Here is a 24,593-nt window from a genome sequence, read left to right as displayed (position 1 = left end):
TAGCGTCACCTTTGCAACATGCTCCAAAGAATTTTAATTTTGATGTCAACATAAAAACAGTACGTTTGTTCGCTGATGGTTGCGGCGGACGAAACAAATATTCGAATATTATGGCAATGTAGGCTTATTTTTTTTTTTTTTTTTTTATTTTGCTTCAACCACTTAGGGTTATTAGCATAAGAAAAATACAAAAGTGATAAAGACATACATAGGCATATACAAAATATCAATTACATAATAATGTATACAATATATATTTTAATCATTAATGTATTGTATTAAATTTTATTGAAAAGGTTTATAGTTTTCAAGAATTCTATCAAGTCAGCTACGTATTTAGATTCTCCTAAAAGTTCTTTTAATGTTTTTGGAAAGTGATGATATAGTCTTTCCACTGAGTATATTGGACACTCAATCAAAATGTGCTTCACTGTCACTTTACATTCACAAACAAAACACACTGGTTCCTCTTCTTTCTTCAACAAGTATTCATGTGTAGTAGAAGTGTGTCCTAATCTGAGACGTGTTAATAGGACTTGATGTTGTCGCTTTGAAGGCCAGAAGTTCCATGGAAGGACGGAAGATTTTATTTCTATCAATTTAGTGGTGCTTCTATTCCATTGGTTTTGCCAAACATCGTTATTTTCTTCTACAAGAATCGCCGAATCATATTAAACAAATTGAATTAATTTTTCCGATCGTCAGTCATTCCTTTATTCCGCTGATCTTATTTTCGGCCTTATAGAAAAGACATTAAAAAAATGTCTGTTATCGTGGAAATTAGTGGCTACGACGATTTAATCAGAAAGAATTCCACTGTATAGAAAATCGATATGGATTGGGATGTGTTTGATTAGAGTACACAAACAAAACGAGTTGTTAAGCTACCTGGTTCATGGCAGTTTGAATTTAATAAGACAAAGCGGTTTATTTTTTACAAAAAAGGCAACAATGTTCTAGTCCAAGGTGAACCCAATTACCGAAATGACGTTGGAAAAGCTAATAGCGTTTGTAAGAAAAATGTTTCTCTTTCTTCAATGGCAAGAAATTACCACGGGGGAAAGAATTAAAGAGGGATAAAGGGATAATTATGGAGAAACTCACTATGGAGAAAATTGGAGAAGCCTTTCTGAACTAAATTTTTCCAAAGAACACTGGAAAGATAGATTCTACCTTACCAGAAGAATCCGTTGATGGTTTTGAAAATTGCCAAAATGCAGAGAATGTTTTTTCGTATGAGCATGACAGGTTGAGACTGCTTTTGATTTTTTTTCGTTTAAACATTTTCTTTATATGACTAAAAATCTTAAAGTTTTATTTTCATGAATAAATCCCTTGTTTTTTATTGGACTAAATGCGGTTTGTTATTATTTTATATATTTGCAAAACTGGTTGTTTGCAATAAACATTTTTTTTCTAAAAATCTGTAAATATTTTATGCTAGAAATTTCTAATTTCTATTGCTAAAACCTCTAAGCAATATTAATAACATTCTTTACGTTGTGAGCTAAACACTATTCGGCCGTTAATCGTTTTTTTTTTTCGATTTCCCAAAAAATGACTTTCGAGCAAAAAATAAGTTTTGCAAATAATGGCCTCTTTTAAACATATTGTTTATTGTTATATTGCAACAAATTGCAATAAATAAAGAACGATAAAAAAATAATATTCAGGCAACTTTCGCGACGTACCAGAAAACTTTAATGTAAAATTTTTAAAAATATTCAAGAGAAATTAAATAGATAGAAGTATAAGTCTGAAAAGTAACCAGTAAATTACATCTCAACAAGGTGGCGAAGTTATTTTACCACAGGCAATTTTCATGTTAGTTCGCGGCTTGACGAAATTTTCTCTATCTCTTTCCATTTCTTTTTGTTCGCGTGATAGTGTCCTCCTTTGGGAGATTGGCGAGGATCGTAGCAATTTGCTGCAAAGTGATCCGATAACGTGGGGCTCTGACATATGGCTACACATGCTGCTCAAAGATACGACTATACGGTATAAACAAACATCGTTCTTTGCATATCTTATGTGTTTCTTCGAAATAGGGGTTCTTACCACCACTCTGAGAGGGTTGTTACAACAGCTATTATGACATAATAGCATATTGAAGGTCTTATTACCCGAGCATGAACGTCTACCTACCGGTAAAAATAGGGTCGTTGAAATTTAGAAAGAATTTTAACACACATACTTACATCCTAAAAAGCCTCTTTAACATGATTCTTTGAGAAAGGAGACAGCCTTTCTAATAAGAACCGTATTTTAAGCTGATTTAAAAATATCGACAAAATTAATTAAAGCAAATATATTTTATAAGTCGCTATTTTTATTACATTGTTGAAATGATGAGGGTATTAGAAACGGAAAAATTAGAACTAATTTGGGAATCCACAAAAACAAAACAGAAATACAAATTAATAAATATTTTTCATAAAAAACTAGTTTTTTATGTTGCGGTATATGCCCTGGCGCAAATATTCTTTTTTATAATCTTGAATATTAGACTAGGCGGGATCTGTAGAAATTCAGACCATAATGGACATTTTCCATAGGAAGCTATTTTTTTGCTGGAATCCCTTCAGGTTGTGCCCAATATCGATAATCACGATATGCGCCAGTCGCAAACCCTGTGCTAAATTTTTTATTTAACAAAATCTGAAAACAATTGAAAATTTCTCATTTTTTTGCTCCTATTTTCGTTTATAATTCGGAAAATATTGATCCTAGAGAAAAAATTATAAAAAGTTAAAAGTTTCGTTATTCAATTTTACACAATATTTCGTTAGCTAGAAATTGAAAATTTAATGTTTATTGTTGAAAAAATAGCAATAATTGGAAAAAAAAGTACAAAAAAATGAAGTTAATCCTTTAAATGTTTTCGACTTTCTAAACTTGACTTCCAAGCTCCATATTCCGCCTAGAAAAACCTTTTAATATGTTTAAAACGTGTGCTAAATTTTGTTAAGATCGGTCGGATAGGTTTTGCATAATAATTTTGCAATCCAGCCTACTGGAAAAAAAATCGCATATTTTCAAATTTATAGTAGGCCCTAAATAAGGCTCTCAGATAGTTGCAAATTTTTTTACACATAAAGGAAGGCTCAAACTTTCAAACGCTTTTTGTAAAATTCAAATCGGTTCACTAGGACAGCCTAGAAATTTTTTTAAAGTTTTAAACATTTTTTATAATTATCGACATTACCAACAATATGATAGCGGTTGTTTCCAATTCGTAGGCAATGATCTGAAATTTTTTTTATCAGCGTGGCGTTGGTCTGAAACTGCGGCAGACGAAATTGACTTAAGTCACAAAGTGAATTATCAGTAGAAACACTGGCTTCAACCATTCTGAACATTGTTTATTAATTAGATATACTACAAAATTATAAAACTCGTTTTAAGAATCATGAACCATCTGTTTACTGTTATCACTAATAATGCCATTTAAAAACTTTCTTACTTACCGTTTAAATTAAAATGGATAATAAAAAGTAGCGAACAATGGGTTAGGTTTTCAACGTAAAATCTAATGTTTTTGATAAGATTGCTTCCCTGTGAATTAAAATGCAAAGCAGACGTTTTTATGAAGACATAATTGTATATTGGTGAAGGGAATTACAGAATGTATAGCCTCATTAGAGATTGCAGTAAAGAAGTTTTATCTCATTCTGTCGTTGTTATTTTTTATTTCAAGACGATTCGCAAATAAAACTCAATATTCTCAACGGTAAAATGAAATTTATATAATACAGTGAGGGACAAAACTATGGAATAAATTTATTTTTTCGAATATTGACGACTGGAGACAAATTAATCATCCCAAAATAGGACGAATTTTATTTTTATAATATGATTTTTGTTAGCATATATATATATATATATATATATATATATATATATATATATATATCATACTACTGACGTTATCGATCTGGGTGTGATGATTAATCTATGATTTTTTGAAATAAGAATAGGGGTCGTATGCTAGCTCGTTTTGAAAGTTTATTCACTTCTCCATTCAGTGATATAAACATTAAGATAACTATTTATACAGGGTGGCCAAAAAATATTATTGTCTTAGTGGACAACACGAAGTATGTACAGTTAGTACAGTATAACTCCCGATGCACCGATGATACCAATGGTACCAATACAAAATATTTAAGTCCTAGGTCTGTTCCTTCTGAGAATATTTTAGCTAAGTACTCTGGAAGTATAGAAGATTTCTATTAATGTAAAATTAAAGAAATACACCATAACTTGTTTCATCTAATTTGTATAAGTGAGTGTTTATGAAGCACACTTGTCCGGGTCACACTTTAACTGCCATCGAACGAAGGAGACATTTTGGCATAAATTTGTAACACTTATTTGACAGTTACGATGTTGGCACTTCAGATTTGGTTTTGTTATTTACTATTAATTAAACTCTATCCTTTTTAGAACAAAATTAGTGTGATTTAATTTTAAAATGTCACATAAGCAGTTAAATAGTTATTTTAAAGAGATGGCAGCTTCTTTGATTTATTATTTTGAATAAGAACATGATAATAACAGTCCCATTCTATAGTTGACTGATGTTAAGGAAGTATGTTATGTATTTTTATATGTTTATGTAGATGCTTAAAATATATATTCTTGTTTTAGCGTGCAGCTGTAGCTTTAAATTTACATATTTGAACTTTGAGTTCTATCTCTCCATTGATAGAATGGAGAATTCCAAGGTTGGCAATCATCACTGCTATTCTTTTGACACTACAGCCCGAAAGAGTTCAGTTGAGCTGCATCCAAACCATTCTCTGAAGTTTCTCAGCCAAGATATTCTTCTTCTACCTATGCTGCGCTTTCCTTGAATCTTTCCCTGCATTATTAGTTTTAGGAATTCATATCTGTCGCCACATGTTATATGACCCAGATATTTTTACTGACCCAGGTAGTTTTTGTACCTATTTTGATGGAATCCAATATCTTCCTGATGTTCTCTATTCTTCTTAGTACTTCTTCAATGGTTATTCTGTCTGTTCAGGAGATTCTCAGCATTATTCGATATGTCCACATTTTAAATGCGGCCAATTTATTGAGACATTGTTTATTTAAAGTCCATGTCTCCACACCATACAAAAGAACAGAAAACACATAGCAATTTAGTACTCGTTTTCTAAGATTTAGGCTGAGGTCTCTACAACATAATATTTGTTTCATATTATTGAATGCACTTCTAGCCTTTTCTTTTCTAACTCTAATTTCAACAATTCATTCAACAATATCAGAAGTAGGTAATATCTTTATGGTAGTCTTTCGTAGTGTTTGAAACAATTTATAACAAACCTTCATCAGATGAAACCGTTATTCTAGTAGGCAAACTTTCAGTAAACGCCTGGCGAGCATTTGTGACCTGTTTATCTTACCGAACGTTTCGTACAAAATATTCTTTATTAATCCTTGTTTAATCATCCATATGATAATATCCATTAACCATCCACATGATAATAGTTTATAATTGAACAGATTATGTAGGTGCCCATACTATTGGTTTACTAAAATTGCTGCAACAATTGAGACAACATACTTTCAAATAATTTCTCGTCACTGGTTTATTACAGTACGTTAGACATTATCAGCTATGTCATAAAAACTGTGCTACAAATAATTTACAAACGGATTATAACTGTGTTATCGGTATATCTGTTATCGTTAAATAGTAATGTTAGTGTTAAATTATTTCTGCGAATAAAAAGTCTTCAAATAATATAATTTATTACTTTGAACTGTCCTATCATTAAAAAAATATTTTAAACATGAATACAGTGTGAACATATTAAGTCAAAAATAGCCACGAACTTATTAAAAGGAGAATAAATTTCAAAAGTTTGAATTTAAGCAAGTAAGTTTCGCCCTAAAGTTTCTTAATTAGAAACAACCGTTTTTTTCAGTGTAACGAAGTAACGAATCGAGTTAGTGTCTCTTCTTTTTTGGTCAAAAATCTTTTCTTAGATCTCTGATGAAATTAAATGCCGAGTTTAAATGTTCATTGGGTGGAAAAAGTTCATATCGTGTCGTGTCTCCCTTACCGTGTGGCGCTACGTTCGTCGACAGTCCGCCAAAAAGGGAATTTAATTAAGTAAAATTACAGTGCTTGTACTTTAATTATGTTAGTATCAGAGTTTTTACGGCCTGAGTAAGAGTAAGGCCCCTAAGCATTTATACAATCGGCAGCAGCATCGGCACGAGGGTGGCATCACGCACCACCGATCAAAAGGTGTCGTATTGCTCAAGAATCTCCTTGAATCTGCCCGGCACTCGGAATCACAACCACGCCGAGGATGCCAAATGCGACAGCATTTTTCGATCATAGTCAGGAAACAAAAGAACTTTTAGGTATATATTTATGTAAAAGTACCAAGACATGATTATATATATATATATATATATATATATATATATATATATATATATATATATATATATATATATATATATATATATATATATATGTATATACAATGTCAGAAAACGTAGAAACGAAGAATAACCCAAATTCATAAAAAAAATTGTTATTTCTACAAAACGAGAAAAATTAATTATAATTACACAAGGTTTTTTTGTGTGTGTGAAAAGTTATGACGGAAGAGATGTTATGAGGTAAGGAGAACAGATGAGAGGGAAGAGGAACCACCAACGATTCTTGAAGTTAAAGCTGCAGTTAAAAAACTAGCCGGAAACAAATCACCCGGAATAGATAATCTCCCAGCTGAGCTATATAAACAAGGTGGCCACGATACCATAATGGCATTACAGCAGCTTATAAAAGAAATATGGTCACAGAAATTCCTTCCCAATGATTGGAATATTGGAGTACTTTGCGCCATAAACAAAATAAGATTACAACCCTAGGACTAATAAAAAAAACACTGGAATATGGCATAGATACTCATCACATATTTATAGACTACAAAGCAGCCTACGACTCTGTGAATAGAAGAGAAATGTTCAAAGCAATAAAAGAGCTGGGAATAACAAATCAGTTGGTAAATTTAACAAAACTATCTCTTGAAAAAGTTGAATGTAGAGTACGAATTCAGGGGGAACTGTTTGAACCTTTTAAAACAAATAACAAGCTTCTCCAGGGAGACCCTCTCTCCTGTATACTGTTCAATCGTGCTCTGGAAAAAGTAATACGTATATCAAAAGTCACAACCATTGGTTCAATATATAATAATCAGTGCAAATCCGTGCCTATGATGATAATATCATAGTGTCTTTTTATGAGTGTAAAAGTAATCTTTTCTTTTGTAAGAGTTTAAAAAAAAATGGTAGCTGTTCTGGGCTATGAATACTGGTTGGGAGAAGTAGCAGTCGTTAAGTTTTGCAGTATTTGTTGTAAGTACAAATAAATTATTATTTATCTGGAGAATCATAAACAAGGAAATTTCTGACTGCCAAAACAGAGAGAAATGATTGTTAGGAAATTTTATGTATATTCTTTATCAGCAAACCAACGAAAGGAGATTAGATAGAGAGTTTTTAATAAGCGAATATCATTGACATCTCAGAATTAAAAGTTTAATAATTTTTCCAAGGGATTTTAACATTATACTTAATTGTATTGAACAAATTTGAATTCTATTTATTTCCTTCTACTTCTGTTTATAATTGAACAATACCTAAAGACAAATGTATTTCTGAACTCCCATAAGAACCGGGGGACAGCACCGGTTCGGGCCCACAAAATTTTTTTCCCTAGATCTACTGAAAAACTGGACATTTCACACCATCTGGCATCAACGTCTCCCATAAGAGCCTATGTTTTACAGTGAGATAGAAAATCAATTTTTCCCCAGATTCTGGCGAAATTCAAAAAAAAAAATTAAGGCCATTCTACTAATTTTTTGATCTTTTTGTGGTGGGGGTAAAACGGCTCGTCGGATCGTGACGTACAAGGTATCGATGGAAAGGGGAGGTGCTAACGAATATGTTAAGATAAAAATCAAATGCAAAGACTTTACCGAAACGGCACTATATCGTATCTCTGTTGTTATTAGTCAGATCGTGACGTGTGATGTATCATCGGAAAGGGTAGGGAGTAACGAATACGTAGGCACAGAAAAAAAAAACATGGCGGCGCATTGTCAAAAGGACACTGAGCTTGTAACGTCCAAACGACACAACGTAAAACAACGTGCAAGATATCGATGGAAAGGAGAGGTGGTGACAAACATGTTAAAACAAAAATCAAAAGTAAAGACTGTGCCAAAAGGGTGCTATATCATATCTCAGTTGTTATTGGTCAGATTACTACGTGTAACACGTTAAATGAAAGAGGAGGGGATATTCAATACGTTAACACCAAAAAAAAACACAAAGTTAACACAAAGACAAAGACATTGTCAAAAGGGCACTATACCGTATCTCCGTTTCTATTGGTCCGATCTTTGCGAATGAGGGCTCGTAGGAAAGAGGAAGAGATATCGAATATGATGAAATAAAAACGAAATGAAATAGAAAATGTAGCCAAAATAATTTTAAACAAAAATGTTCATTCGCGTTTTTTGTGTAGAATGAATCTCTCAGAAACAACGCTTTGAAATGAACTGAGTTTTTATAAAGGCGTTAAATAAATATACGTAGCGGGATTTTTGCCAAGTTTTATGATTTTCATGATATCAATACAATTTATCTTTTTATTAAACGACCACTGTGAAGTTTTGATAACTAGAGCCTAATCTTTAACGTTTTCGGTTATACCGTTTTTTTTTTCTTACGGTTTAACCTGGCGGTTATAACCGGCTAAAAACCGGTTTTTGCAAAAACCGGTTTTCGGTTTTTTTAATCCAATAGGTTACAAGTTTGCACTTTCAGTTTGCTTCTGTATTTATAAAATAAAATAAAATTTGAATTATAGTTTTGTTTGGAATAACTACTTGAGAATAATAATTATGATTGGGATCCAAAATAATACCTAAGCTAATCCTAATCACCGTAAAAACCTAATAACCGGTTTTTACTTTAAAAATAAAAAACCGGTTATAACCGGGACAAAAAAAACAACCGATAAAACTGGTTATTGCAAAGTAAAAAAGTCGGTTTTCGGTTAAAACCGGTAATTTTTTCCCATACCTTCTAATCACTTCGTCTTTTATATAAAATAAGGGAAAAAAAATAGAATATTATCCGACTATGAATGAAAAACAGTTCCATTCCTTTTTATGACAACAAGAACCCAGACTAACAACTTCGAAACTCTTGGCAGTCGGCAGGAGTTACAATTAAAAAGATAACTCGGGTGCAACAATTTTAAATCCCGATAAATCACTCGCGATAAGAAATGAGAAAGAACACAAAAGGACAGTGCCGTTCTTGAGCTACTGCAGCTGCTCCAGTGCACACGTAGGGGAAGACGATGAATATTTCAGGAATACAAAAATGTTACAAGATCGTTCACAGTTTGTTCCAGACACGATTTTGGTCAAAAGCAGTTTTTACAGTTATTTATTGTTTTTATTTCGACTTAAAGTGTTTCGACGTCTTCCAATAGTAATTTTAGACTTAGACAAATATGCATAATGCATATATTGCATATTTTGTATAATTATACGAAAAATACTTATCTCAATATTTTTCCAACCGTAGATAACTGGTATCACTAAGTAACTGGAAATTCCAATGTTTATTTTAGTTCAATATTTCAGTCTTCAATATTACCGATAGTACCTATTGATACTACCCAATATTCTTGGTACTGTAATAGCTGGTAACCGATTATTATCCCGTAAAAAATGGGTATTAAAAAAGCTCATTGCGTGGGGTATGAATAAAATTGTCCTTTTGCAAATAATTTTGTTTTCAAAATTTAAAGGGAAAACTTAAGCATCGTCAGTCATGCAAGCAATTAGAAAAAATAAACTCTGCAACAATATTACGTTTTTTATCAGAAGAAATATCAAATTTTTTTCTTCCTGCAGTTGTTCCTAGCCATAAATTATTGCTTTTTTTTATCCGAAGCTGCAGATAATATATAACCATATATGGATAAGGCTTGTTCCTAGCCTTATCCATATATGGTCAAGGCAAGACAAAATTTAAAAATATTTTTGTTTTGCACATGGAATGAACAGAGTTTCGGAAGAAATTAGAAAAAAGGTTCCTTTTGTAAACTCCCTGATATCAAGCATACAAAGTATTCCTCAAATCTCCTATAAGAATTTAACTTTATAAAGAAATGCTTCCAAATATTCCACTTGCACCAGAACCCATTCTAACATGATGGGAAACATGGTTGGAAGCTGCATTTTTCTATTTTTAAACTATTTCTTAGATTTAAAAAATATAATTGACGCTTTAACGGATGAAAATTCCCAGTCTCTGCTAGATGCTAAAAATTTTTTTAAACAACGTTCTTTAGCAGCAACTTTCATTCATTAAATCAAATTTTAGTTTGCTTCAAAAACGATTACTCAATTCGAATCATCAAAGTTGTACTTGGTAGAAAGCATACCCTTAAGAAGTTAGATCAGCTTGTCAAAATATTAAAGATGACACTGGAAAAGATATTTTTCAAAAAAAAACAATGGTTTTCAGAAAGAAATAGATTTAGAACCAAATATTTTTATGAATTTAAAATATAATCCCATTACATACGTTGATGTACATAGAAGAAAAAAAAGACAATTTGAGCAAAAGCAGTTGGAAAGCACAGAATGGCTAAGAAATCAAAATGAAACTCGAAAGTTCTACAGAAATCTAAACAAAATGCGCAAAGAGTTTAAGCCAAGAATAAGGAGCTATAAGGATGTAGAAGGAAACATCCTAAATGATACGGCCTCAATCCTAAACACATGAGTTGAATTTTTCGATGCAAAATTTAATGGCCATCATATCGAAGAAGCAGATAACACCCTAGCTAATCGAAATGATTGGAATCCTTTCAACCCAAACGAAAGACCACCTACCATCGAAAACGTTGCCCAAGCCATTAAAAAGCTTAAAAATAATAAATCACCAGGAATTGATCAAATTTGCAGTGAGCTCTACAAGAATGGTGGCGATGCCCTACTACAGACACTGCATAAGCTTTTACTTCTTGGTTGGCATAATGAGACCATGCCTTGTGAATGGTCTCAAGACGTGATATGCCCGTTACATACAAAAGGTGACCAGCTCCAGTGTGACAACTATAGAGGTATAACCCTGTTAACAACTGCTTACAAAATACTAGCAAATATTCTCTACGAAAGGCTGCAAGTTTACACAGTGGGCATAGTTGGTAAATATCAAGCTGGATTCACTCCAGAAAAATCAACAATTGACCAGATTCACTCAATAAGACAGATTCTCGAGAAAACATTAGAATTCAATATTGAAACCCATCACCTATTCGTCGACTTCAAGGCCGCATACGACAGTGTCAAGAGAACAGTGCTATACCAATCAATGCATGAGTATGGTATACCAGAGAAACTTATCCGACTAGCGAGAATGACAATGTCTAACTTAGAAGCCACTGTTAGAATACAGGGAGAGAATTCTAGATCCTTTGAGATAAAGGATGGACTCAGACAAGGGGATGCTCTGGCTTGCCTCCTATTTAATATTGTCTTAGAAAAGGCAGTCCGAGATACACGAATTAGGGACGGCGGTACTATTTACAATAGATCGATACAAGTCTTAGCATATACTGATGACATTGACATAATAGGGCGTAGCAAGCGAGATGTTGAGCAATATCTCCTAGAATTGGAAACAGCGGCGAAACAGGTCGGTCTAGTCATCAACGAAGACAAAACCAAGTACATGTTGGTTACAAAGGATCTGATAGCAAATGAGGAACGAGAAACAGTCTTTGGAAGTCATACCTTTGGACGTGTTGACAACTTCACATACCTTGGGTCGCTATTGACTGCTACCAATAAAACAAGCAAAGAAATCAAAAGACGAATAAATCTTACAAATAGGGCATACTATGGACTCCAAAAGCATTTTCACTCAAGAAACATTCAAAGAAGAACTAAAATTATTATATACAAAACATTGCTGAGGCCGGTCCTCACATATGGAGCAGAAACATGGACTCTAACGCAGAAAGATGAAAGACTTTTGGGAATATTCGAGCGTAAAATACTCCACAAAATATTTGGAGCTATAAACGACCAAGGGCAATGGCGCAGAAGATATACTTTTGAATTGTATCAGCTCTTTGATGAGCCAGATGTCATAACGTTCATTAAAACACAGCGACTTAGATGGGCTGGACACATAATACGAATGCTAGAAAATACGATTGCTAAAAAGCTAACCGCAGGAACACCTGTAGGAAGAAGAAGCAAAGGCCGACCGCGAATTAGGTGGTTAGATGGAGTTGAAACCGACTTACGGATATTAAAAATCAGAAGATGGCAACATGTTGCCAGAAACCGAACAGAATGGCGGCGAATCTTAGAGCAGGCTAAGATCCACAGAGGATTGTCAAGCCAAAGATGATGATGACATACGTTGATGTAGAAAGAATTTTCTCAATTTACAAATATATTTACATAGATAAAAGCCATATTGAAAGACTTATCCTGCACCACATAGAGAAAGTGGTTGTCTCAAAAATCATATTACAGCAAGCTGGTTTCACTCTTCAAACCTGGGAGGACCTGCATTAGCCAAGTTCTAGTGCTCATCGACCTGAGCACCGCGTACGATGTCGTCAACTACAGAAACCTGCTTCAGAAAATCTAGGTCATTTTAAAGTCTACTAACTCGTCAAAATAGTGGAATCACTATTGCAAAATAGACGATTCTACGTGCGTCTTGAGGGTGACAGCGAAACCAAACAAACGGCTATACTTTTCAACCTATACACCAATAATCAACCAACGGCATCTTTTACTAGAAACTTTTTATACGCAGACGACTTAAGCATCACAGCCCAAGGCTAAAGCTTTGAAGAGGTCATACAAAGAATGGAAGCTGCCCTGATTTTTATGTCCAATTATTATAAAGAAAATTCTCCAAGACCAAATCCAACCAAAACTCAGGTCTGCACTTTCTACCTTTAGTCCTGACAGGCCAATATGAAACTCAACAACACCTGGAATAAAACGTTGCTAAGCACACCCGAGAAGCCAATATACTTAGTAGTCACACTAGAGCTCATTAACATAAAGGCTCAACAACTTTTTAAGGAAATTTAGCAATAGTAAATGGTGCGCCAAATCCATACTACAGCGCAAGCGCTAAGTTTCTCAACGGCAGAATACGAATGCCCGGTATGAAAGGGAACTGTGTACGAAAAGAAAGTAAATGTCAGTCTGACGAAACTTGCAGACTCATTACCGACTGTATTAGACCATGATTCGCGTAGAAATGTCCACGAATTCACCGAAAAATCCAATCAAACCTTAAACAACCAGCACCCCCTTTTTAGTTACGAACCGTATTTTAGCAGACTGAAATCAAGAACGTGTTTCCTTGGCGCCACGTTAGACGAACCACCAACATGTTATCCACTAACAGAAACACAAAGAGGGATTTCAAGCGACTGGTCGACGAGGCGCATGCTGAAGCGCTTAAGAAACGGCTTAAGTCAAACATTAATAAATGGGATCTGTTGAACGGAATGACCACAAGTGTGACTGCGATGCAATACAGAACATGAAACATCTACTAGCCTGCTGAAACTGCTTGCATGGATACACTATCAACGACTTATGGACAGACAACCAACTAGAATTGGACACAGACCAATACCAGGCGAAGACAGTATAGTTTTCTAGACAGGAAAAATAAAAAAGTAAGTGCAAAATAACTAAATTATCAGTGATATTTCGATTTGGTCTAAAAACTGATTGAGCAGAGTTAAGGATATTGTTTTTTTTTAATACCAAATTACTCGATTGTTGATAATTTTTTCTAATAGTTTTCAAAGGGTATAAGTTCGGGCGATTGGTCTAAATGAGTTTGGAGAGTTGAAAAGAGAGTTACTTTTTTGTAGGGAATATAATCGAGGATTTAATTCTATTTGAAAGGAGGATCCAGATTAGGCTAAAATAATTTGTTTACAATTTCTTCATGTAGATGGTTGAGAAAAACTTGAGAAATTTCAGCAGCTAAAATATTTGTTGAAACGGGTAAGGGGAATAAGTTAGGAATGTCATTTGTTATGCCACTAGATTTTGAAAAGGGTAAGTTGATTGGGTTAGAAATGTCATTTGTTTCGCCACTAGAGATATTGAATGAACGTTTTTGTTAAGCGTTTTTGATTGGAAGTGATGTATTCAAATCTTGGCGATACTTTGATTTTTAGTCACTATTTTATTGTAATGAAATAAAGAGGGGATTTTGTAGGGGGCGCATTGACCTTTTATATGTTTGAATTTGTTGCATACTTGGCTCTCGCTTATTTAATGTTAATAAGGTTATATTGTTCATTTATATTTATTCAGAGCTTACTTACATTCACCAACAGCTACAACAAAGGAGTCATTCCACCAAGGTACTGACTTTCGTGTAGGTTTAGTGGAATATTTCCCAATGTACTTTTGAGCGGAGTTAATTATGCATTTGGTAAACTGATCAACTAGATTATCCACGTTATATTTACAGTTGATTGAATTAACTTGGGCTCGGACGCTTAGAGTAAAGTTCGTTCTGTCCTCCTGTACTATGCGCCATTTACTCACTGGGTTGTACAATTTGGGTTTATTGTCTGAGGTTAGGTTAGGGAAATTATCACTATCGAAGAGACTATCTAATGAACATCATGTAAGATATGGACCTAGTTTTGGATCACAAAGGCACAAAATACATCTAAAGATTATTTCAACTGTTTCCTCGGAAAAAGGTAGCATCAATTATGTACTTCTATTTAAGTTTTTACCTTATTAAGTACTTTTGCCATCCATAGTATTTGCGGACAACTTAGAAGACCTTCAAGTTCTTATGAACAAAATCACGTATTACAGTCAACAATATGGACTCAATATAAACGTTAAGAAGACAAAGCTTATGATAATTAGCAAGAAAAGAATAACAGAAGGTCAACTCTACGTCAACCAATCCCCTGTAGAAAGAGTGACGCACTACAACTACCTCGGCACCATAATAAATGAAGAATGGACCAACAACCAGTAGATTAGAGCACGCATCGGAAAAGCTAGATCCACCGTCAATCGGATGGGGGCCTTCTTCAAGAGCCACAACCTCTCTCTTGATACCAAAGTAAGAATGCTGCGATACTACGTCTTCTCTGTCCGTTTTTATGGTGTTGAATCGTGGACCTTGAACGAAGATATGTGCAGAAAACTGGAAGCATTTGAGATGTGGCTATATCGGAGAATACTTAAGATCCCATGGACTGACCGAGTCACAAATGAGGAGGTCCTCAGAAGACTGAATAAAAACCGAGAGGTACTGACCACCATCAAATCTCTAAAGTTACAATTCTTCGGAAATATTATGCGAAATGAATCCAGAGATGCGCTACTTCAAGCCATTCTACAAGGAAAAATATTTGGAAAACGCGGTCCAGGAAGAAGAAGAACATCTTGGTTAAAGAACCTCAGAATTTGTTTCAATACACCATCTGTGCAGCTTTTCCGCGCTGCTGCAGATAAGATAAAGTTTGCCATGATGATCGCCAACATTCATAACGGATAGGCACATCAAGAAGAAGAAGAAGTACTTTTATTATAAATTTCCATAAAATGAATAAATCGGTATATCCACCACAAAATTCTCTTTTAAATATACGAAGTTTCAATACTTACTACGATCCTGAATATTATTCCTCACTCGTTTTATCAAAAATACCTGCCCTAACTCCTTCGACCCTTTTCGCGACCTGTGACTTCAGTGTTCTGAAATACGGTAATTACCTCTATTACCTTTATATCTTCTTTGAACGAACTTAGCCGCTCGCTTTACGGAAGTAACCATCTTGAATGCCTTTATTATCTACAATGGCCTTTATTGCTTGTTTTATATAATCTAGTTTCATTCTTTTGAAAGAAAATAACTTTTAAACACGCAACAACTAATTATGCTTTACAAATATCCTTGTGTTTATACCTTAAGTAATTAAAACTGAGATATCCGCATAGGTTTATATATGATGGAATTATTAAACGGTCAAAGTTACGTTCATAGGTTCTTCGAAAAACTTTCAATGCATCATCAAATCAAGCAAAATTATAAGATTGAGTGGGCTTAGCTTAGGAAAGACAAATTTACCCCATTACTATATAAATTAATATACAATACTCACAAAACAATTAAACAATTAAGTAATACGAATATATATATATATATATATATATATATATATATATATATATATATATATATATATATATATATATATCTGGAATAATCGTATGTCGTAGCACAAATACAAAGAAAGTACATTTAGGATATAGAAACCTATGCCAAAAACATGGAACGACGAACTAAAACAGAAATTAATGAAGCTTAAATAAACTACTTTTGTAGACGTACTTTGCAGCCACGATTTTAGCATTGACGTTCGCGTTCGAATGATATACTGCTATATGTTTCCAGTGCTACTGTATGGAGTAGAAGCATAGACCCTAAGTGAGGCGATAAAAACGATGAAATTCGGAGAAGTTATTTAGAAAACGTACTACCCTGATTAAATTCTGGACCTACCTGAAGTCCTCCCAGGTAATATAGATCCTATTTTTATATATAACATTTACGCAACACTAATCAGCATATAAAAATGTAATCATAACTTTTTCGGATGACACAGTTATATTAATCACAGATATTAGTCCTGTAACAGCTACCAAATATGCTCAAAGACACTTTAGAGACATTAAGAGTGGTCCAAAAATAGTGCATAAAGATAATTAATCTTCAAATACGTTGAGAATGTATTTGGATAAAACCTTAACATAGACGTAAATATTACTAATTACTGAGCAAAGCATCAAAGATGCTCATTGGTAACAAACATCTGATACTTTTTAGGATTCCACTGCTAGTTTTAGGTTATTCGATTTTAGATTCAAAATATTTTCTGGTCTAAGACCAACGGTGGATTTGGACCCAACATTTTTGCTGAGATAAAAACATAATATAAACTGTATACACAAATATAATAGGTATGTACTTACCGTGGTCAAAAAGGAAAGTAGATTTGGCAAGTGCGTGAGCTGCTGGAGGAAGACCTGGTACGGTGAATGCATAAGCTCCATTTCCATTAAAGCTTGCTCCAAAAAGCGGACCTACTAAAACAAATACACAGTTATTAAATGCAATAGGATATATAGTTATATTACATGCGAAATTAAGAAATAGGGTTCTACATTACAAGCTTTGCAGAAATTTACTGATAGTCAATTGGAAAAATCAACCAATTTGCGTACTTCACCTTTAGACCAAGGACTTACAATTTTGATATTATTGTTATCGAAACTGTATAACCCTCAAAATAAGTTTAAAAATTTCATGAATCCATAAATGAACTAAGGTATAATATCGCATTAAAAAAATGCATCTAATGAAAAATTACCATCTTCGAAACCAGCATTCTTACAAAATTTTCTACTTAAGAGCAAAGTGGCAAATAAGTGAATGGACTCAAGCAAAAAACAGTATTATTCCATCTCTTGATCCATTAATCCATGATTGGACAATAAGAAATACTTGTTTCGATTTTAATTATTTTAAAGGTGAAACTAGTTTCGATATATGTTACAAAAATATTTTTGTTCATCTGCCGGAAAATGCCGGAGACGGTACTTAAAGAATAAGAACAATGAAGTGATTAAAAAGACAAAGACTTAAATTGTGATCAAATAGTGGTTAAAAAAAAATTCGAAATAGAAAAATGTAAGTAAATAAAGTAGATATCATAAATATCATAATAAGATAAAGACTTAGAAACCAAAACAGAGCTCTACGAAAAGCTATGCATCCTAATAGGGAATATCTCAGAAATATGATATAAATTTGATCATTGGTGACATGAATGCGATAGTCGGAAAAAAGAAAATATATAGAAGACTAACCGGGGGCGAAGTTTATATAAGGAATCAAATGAAAACGGAAAAAAGTTAATAGAATTTGCTACAGAGAACAAAATGAAGATAGCTAGCAAAAGATTTGATCGCAAAGACATTCATAAGGTAACATGGACTTCTCCCGATGGAAAAATAAAAAATCAGATAGATCATGTCCTAATTGAAAGCAAACATGATAAGGTAATAATCGATTGCAGGAGTTACAGAGGGGCAGATACCAACAGTGACTATACACTAATAATAGCAAAACTAAAACAAGAACTACCAATAATACCAAAACCTGTTAGAATTAGATTAAATTAGCAATTAGAGCGCCTTCAAGAGAATCAGGTTGTAAAAAGACTAGAGGAAGAAATAAATAAAAAACTAGAGAATTCAGTCAAACAGGATATAGATGAAGAATGGCAGACCATACAGACAGCCATGTCGGAAGCAGCGGAAAAGTCTATAGGAACAGAGCACATAAAAAGATGGCAAGACTGGTTCGATGAATAATGTAGGAATGTTTTGGCAAAAAGAAACAGGGAAAAACTACAAAGAGATAAAGTAAATACCCAGAATGCGATCAAAAACTATGTGAAGAAGAAGGAAAGTGAAAAGAATTTGCAGAAAAAAGAAAAGAGAACAGCCAGAAAAGCAATTGAAAAACAGAAGAAGAAAGTCCAGAGAAACTACAAAGAATAATCCACAGTATTGCAGAAACAAAGAAGGCTTACTTCTAGGTGAAACAACAGAAAAATTAAACAGAGGGGCGGAATATTTCGAAGATCTATTAAATACAGACCAACAGGAGGAACTTGAGGGAAACGAAAATTGGCAAGAAGATGAAGAAAGGACGTGCGAGGAACCAACTCTGAATGAAGAGAGGTTTTTAGGAAGGAGGCAAAAGATTGAAGGAAATTATATTTTACTTGACACTAATAATTTGGCAAAGGAAGAAATGCCGAAACAATGGAATATTATTTCTCCTATCTATAAAAAAGTGCGAAAACTATAGAGGTATAGCACTATTAGAAGTAGTCTATAAAATACTTGCAAAAATTATTAGGGAAAGATTAATAAAATATGATAACAAAGTGATTGGAGAATCCCAGGAAGGTTTTAGCTCAAAGGAATGCCAAAGAGAGAAGGAAGCCCAAAGAGCCAGATTACTTGGTCACATTATACAAATTACAATACAAAATAACAATACTGAAGGAGGAAGAAAGGGGAAAAAAAGAAGAGGAAGTCCAAAGTAAAAGTGGTTGGAAGCAGTAAAGCAAGACTTGCCAGAAATAGGCGTGAGAAATTGGAGAGAGAAAGCAACTGACCAAAAAAAATGGAGGGAAATAATCAAGTTTTTAGAAGGCAGGGGCCTACAAGGCCTGATATATATATATATATATATATATATATATATATATATATATATATATATACAGGGTGAGTCATGAGGAACTTTACATACTTCTACCATATGTAGAGTCCCTCAGGGAGCATATCATGTGGCCACTAAAAAATGTCAACTCCTCTTCTTTATTAATTAACAGGGTGATTCGTGTAATTGACCATTTATTTCATTTTACTGTAGTGTTTATACGGCTCATTTGATTTTTTTAATTTTTGCATGATACAGTACACTACTATCAAGCATTCGACTGGTATTAGCTAAACTAAAAAATTCCAGGACTGGCTTTGGAAAAATTAATTTAGGGATTCGTATTAAATATTACACCCTGTATAATTTTTTTTTAAAATGCAATAAGTGATTTTCAAACTACATAAATAACCAATGAAAACGACATATGCGACAATGTTGTCGCACTTTTATTAAATTTTTAGTGAACGATCAAATCTTACCAAAAATAGAACAACCATAATGAAGTATCAAATTATAAGGTATTAATTTAAACAAATGTTATAAATTTCAAACATTTTAATTAAAATGAGTTCCTACAACATAATCTAATACGTAGAAAATTAATATCTTTACTGTCACTTTGCATTATCTCTACGATAGAATCAATTGTTTTTCAATTTTAAATTTTTACTCATAGATCGTATTGGCGCATTATTTTCGATAGATAATAAATTAAATTGATTAAAAAGTCAAACCTCTTGTATGTGTTAGTTTTTGTTGATTGTAAATGATTAAAATTTTATGTCAAATAATAATACATTGCAGCAACTGTACTAAATAAAAATAAATCTAAAAAAGTTTAAAATGAAGGTTGGCGTTGACCGTTTGACGTTTCTTGATATTTTATACCCATTGTCATTATGTTAGTTGTGCGTTGTACATTGTGTTAGTTTTGGTAGAGCTTTTGTTACTTTCGTTCAAAATGCCACATTAGTTTTCGACCACAGAATATGCAGACATAATATTTGTTTATGGATTCTGTAATGGGAATGGTAGGGCTGCTAGTGGAGAATATCGCAGGAGATTTCCTAATCGTCGAACTCCCAGTCATCCAACATTTGGGTCAGTTTTTAATTATTTGCGAGAAAATGGCACTTTTCCTAGTGGAACAACAGAGCGACATGTAGATGAAGCGCAGGAAGATGACATTATAGACGCCGTTACTATGAACCCTACAATAAGCACTAGACAAGTAAGTCGAGAACTCGAGAATGTTACTCAATCAAAAGTAAGTAGAGTCTTACAAAAAAATAATCTATACCCATATCACATTCAAATGGTTCAGCGACTACATGCTGGAGATGAGATCGATAGGTTGGAATTTTGTAGATGGATTAACAATAATCGACCAACGCTATACAGGACACTATTTACAGATGAAGCCCAATTTACCAGAGACGGGATAAATAATTCACGAAATTCACATGTGTGGACAGAAGAAAATCCCCATGCTATTCGAGAACGTCGTTCTCAGTTAAGGTTTTCGGTTAACGTGTGGATTGGTGTCATAAATAACCAATTAGTAGGTCCTCACTTTTTTGATGGTCCTTTAACAGGGCAGGTCTATTTGAACTTTCTACAAAATATTTTGCCGAATTTGCTTGCCAACGCGAACGTTGCTATCCGAGGTATGTATTTTCAGCATGATGGGGCACCCCCACACTTTTTACTGGCAGTGAGACAACATCTCAATAATGTTTATGGCAACAGCTGGATAGGACGTGCAGGTCCTATTTCGTGGCCTTCAAGATCCCCTGATTTCAATCCCGTTGATTACCATATTTGGGGACGATTGAAGCAACTAGTTTACGCAGTGAATATTAATAACCGACAACAATTAATTGATAGAATTATACATTGTTGTAATACTATTAGAAACGATTTCCAGAGTATCCGTAATTCAATACGTCAATTAACAATTCGGCAACAAAAATGTGTACAGGCTGCAGGGTTCCATTTCGAAAATCTATTTTGAATTATTTTTATTTTGTTACCATTATTGTATCTTTTCCAGTTCTAATTTATGGGTTTATCATAACTATGTACATATTTTTAGTTTTTTTTTAAATTGTTCTTCGTTATTGTTAGTAGTTACTGTTTTTTGTTGTGTAGTGACTCAGTTTATCTTTTCAATTAAAATGTTTGAAATTTATAACATTTGTTTAAATTAATTACCTACCTTATAATTTGATACTTCATTATGGTTGTTCTATTTTTGGTAAGATTTGATCGTTCACTAAAAATTTAATAAAAGTGCGACAACATTGTCGCATATGTCGTTTTCATTGGCTATTTATGTAGTTTGAAAATCACTTATTGCATTTTAAAAAAAATATATACAGGGTGTAATATTTAATACGAATCCCTAAATTAATTTTTCCAAAGCCAGTCCCGGAATTTTTTAGTTTAGCTAATACCAGTCGAATGCTTGATAGTAGTGTACTGTATCATGCAAAAATTAAAAAAATCAAATGAGCCGTATAAACACTACAGTAAAATGAAATAAATGGTCAATTACACAAATCACCCTGTTAATTAATAAAGAAGAGGAGTTGACATTTTTTAGTGGCCACATGATATGCTCCCTGAGGGACTCATACATTACATACTTTACATACTTCTACATATGGTAGAAGTATGTAAAGTTCCTCATGACTCACCCTGTATATATATATATATATATATATATATATATATATATATATATATATATATATATATATAAATATATATATTTATATATACATATATATATATATATATATATATATATATATATATATATATATATATATATATATATATATCAGGCCAAAATGAAGACAGAAATCATTGGTTTTGAATTATGAGACAGTTGACAGTTGAGGCATGCGTCAAACACAAGTTCTCAAAACTGTTATCTAATCCTATTATTTTTAAAAAGACGAATTTTTCAAAACGTTCTTAATAATGAATAATATCCTTATAAATTAAAAAAGTTTTAATTGAACTGGTGTTGTAAGTGAATAGTTCAGAATCCAGACCTGGAAACCTATTTTCATCGCTTTTAAAAGTAATGATTCATCGATTATGCGTTTGCAGTAAAAACCTAAGAAAGAAAGTTTGTTGTGATTATTATTATAACTGTTCCAATATGGTTCGTGTTATGCTACAAATGCAAACTTGGGCTACCTAATAAGTTAACTGCGGTATAATATCTCTTGTGTTGAGCAATTTATCTAGAATTGGAATTAACACGTTGAATATTTCGAGAAGACAAATGAAAATGGGGAAAAACAACAACAAAGCATGTCCTCTTGACTTGTTGATGTAAACCGAATTGGAAGTTTTGCACAATTACACAAATGAATGTGTTGGATTTGAATATAAATTGTATTGAAACGTAGAATTCAGAGTTTGGTATTGTATTGTGTGTAAATTGTGACTATTAATAACATGAAGTGAAGTATCAATATGTCCAATCGAATAAGTGCAGATCTACATAATTCATGTATTTAAATATCCGACTGGTCTCGTTATTACCTTATCATCCAATCGAACATTCGTAAAAATAGCACAGGTTCTTTGAAAAATCAAGAAACGATAGTTTCTGTTTATTTCAGACAGCAGAAAATAATTTTCTGGGTTTATACTCAGTGGTTCATTTAAATATGTTAATAAAATATAAACGTTAAGCATATACTGAAATGTTTTACATAAAAGAATTAATAAGGTCAGATGCTGTTATGAGGAAGCTAGTCCCATCAAGAATGACAGTCTCAAATCTACCCCAACTTGACTTTACACATATTAAAGCATCAGAAAATGAAAGCATCTTTTAAATGCTTACTTTATGGGTACAATATTCATTGAAAAAAAAATGAATTAACGTAGATATTATCAAGAGTATGAAAGAATCTAGCTGGCAAAAACTTCTCAAAATCGAGGATCGAATGGGCATTAACTTTAAGTACCACATATTTTCTATAGAGGGTAGTATGTTTACAACCCTGCGACAACAGGTGCATTAATAACTTATACCTCACGTACCAAAAATGTGCAAAATGAGTTTCGTCTCATTTTGCTACAATTTAAAAGAATGGTGACAGATTAGGGTCTTCTTTATTTCTAAGGCTAGTAAACACTCAATAGAAACCAAAGTCGTATAGACCTGTAGGACTTACCTCTTTTCAACCAAAAAGTATAAACGTACTATAAAAGTATAAAAGTACTAAACACGTACATAAGAAATGGACACTTATCAAATCTAGCACTTCACGAAAAACAATTTCCATTCAAACCAGAAAAAATCACTCTAGATGACTTATATATCGTGTCCTTATAGCGGCTAGACGTAAGCATTAGAGTATTATTGCTAAGTAGGTATTGTTTGAGAGATCCAGCCAGTAAATACCTCTAAATTAGTGCCACAATGTAAGAGTGGCCCAGTATATGGGCATACTTGGATATACTGTGCCAGAGAACCAAGATGTATTAAATGCACAAAAAAGCATTTAAATAGAGATTGTGACAAGCCAAAAAACGCAGAATCAAAATGCGTCCATTGTGGCGATAAGCATGCTGCCAACTACAGAGAGTGTGTTGTCGCAAAAGAGATGCAGAAATTAAAAAACAGAAATAAAAAAAGATGAACCTACCAAATCCTCCAGAATAAATAGAATCTAAAAATAAAGACAATGCTACTGATTGGCAACAAACTGTAAATAAGAAATATAGCAATGCATTGGAACCAACAATGCAAACCTACAAATGTAAAACCAGAATAAGAAAGAATCAGACTCAACTCTACAGCTCATACTAGATGAACTAAAAAAAATAATAAAAGAGTTACTTGACTGTCCTTAACATCTGCCTCATATCTAAGACTTAGTTTACAAGTTTCATACATAAAATTCAAAATCATTTTTCATACATAAAATTCAAAGGATATAAAATGTACCAAACAATACAATCTGATAATGCAGCCAAAGGAGGTCGTGCAATCGTGATTAAAAATAATATACTTTATCACAAAGAGTTAAAACTAGAGTATAAAACTACACATCTATAAACGACTTCGGTATGTGTAAGAACTAAAAACTGTGAAATCCGTGTTAGTTCAATATATTCTCCGCCTAAATAATCCATTAAACAAGAACAATATAACGAGTTCTTAAATACTT

General features: G+C 33.1%; 1 protein-coding gene and 1 pseudogene across 2 annotated transcripts in view; both read right to left on the bottom strand.

Annotated features, from left to right (window-relative positions):
- The window catches only part of LOC140452206 (WD repeat-containing protein 3-like), a 52,644-nt pseudogene extending 36,720 nt beyond the window's left edge, over positions 1-15,924 (bottom strand).
- The window catches only part of LOC140451858 (E3 ubiquitin-protein ligase Rnf220-like), a 466,577-nt gene that overhangs the window by 287,654 nt on the left and 154,330 nt on the right, over positions 1-24,593 (bottom strand). Inside the window, exon 4 of one of the 2 annotated variants that reach the window (XM_072545768.1) lies at positions 17,124-17,237. In XM_072545768.1, coding sequence (XP_072401869.1) covers positions 17,124-17,237 — 114 coding nt within the window. The remainder of the gene's footprint in view (positions 1-17,123; positions 17,238-24,593) is intronic. The other variant, XM_072545767.1, reaches the window with a different exon arrangement.

The sequence above is a fragment of the Diabrotica undecimpunctata genome, chromosome 10 (assembly GCF_040954645.1).
Source record: "Diabrotica undecimpunctata isolate CICGRU chromosome 10, icDiaUnde3, whole genome shotgun sequence".
NCBI classification, from domain to species: Eukaryota; Metazoa; Arthropoda; class Insecta; order Coleoptera; family Chrysomelidae; genus Diabrotica; species Diabrotica undecimpunctata.
The sequence above is the reverse complement of the archived record's forward strand: the minus strand, read 5'-3'. Positions and strand labels throughout refer to the sequence as shown.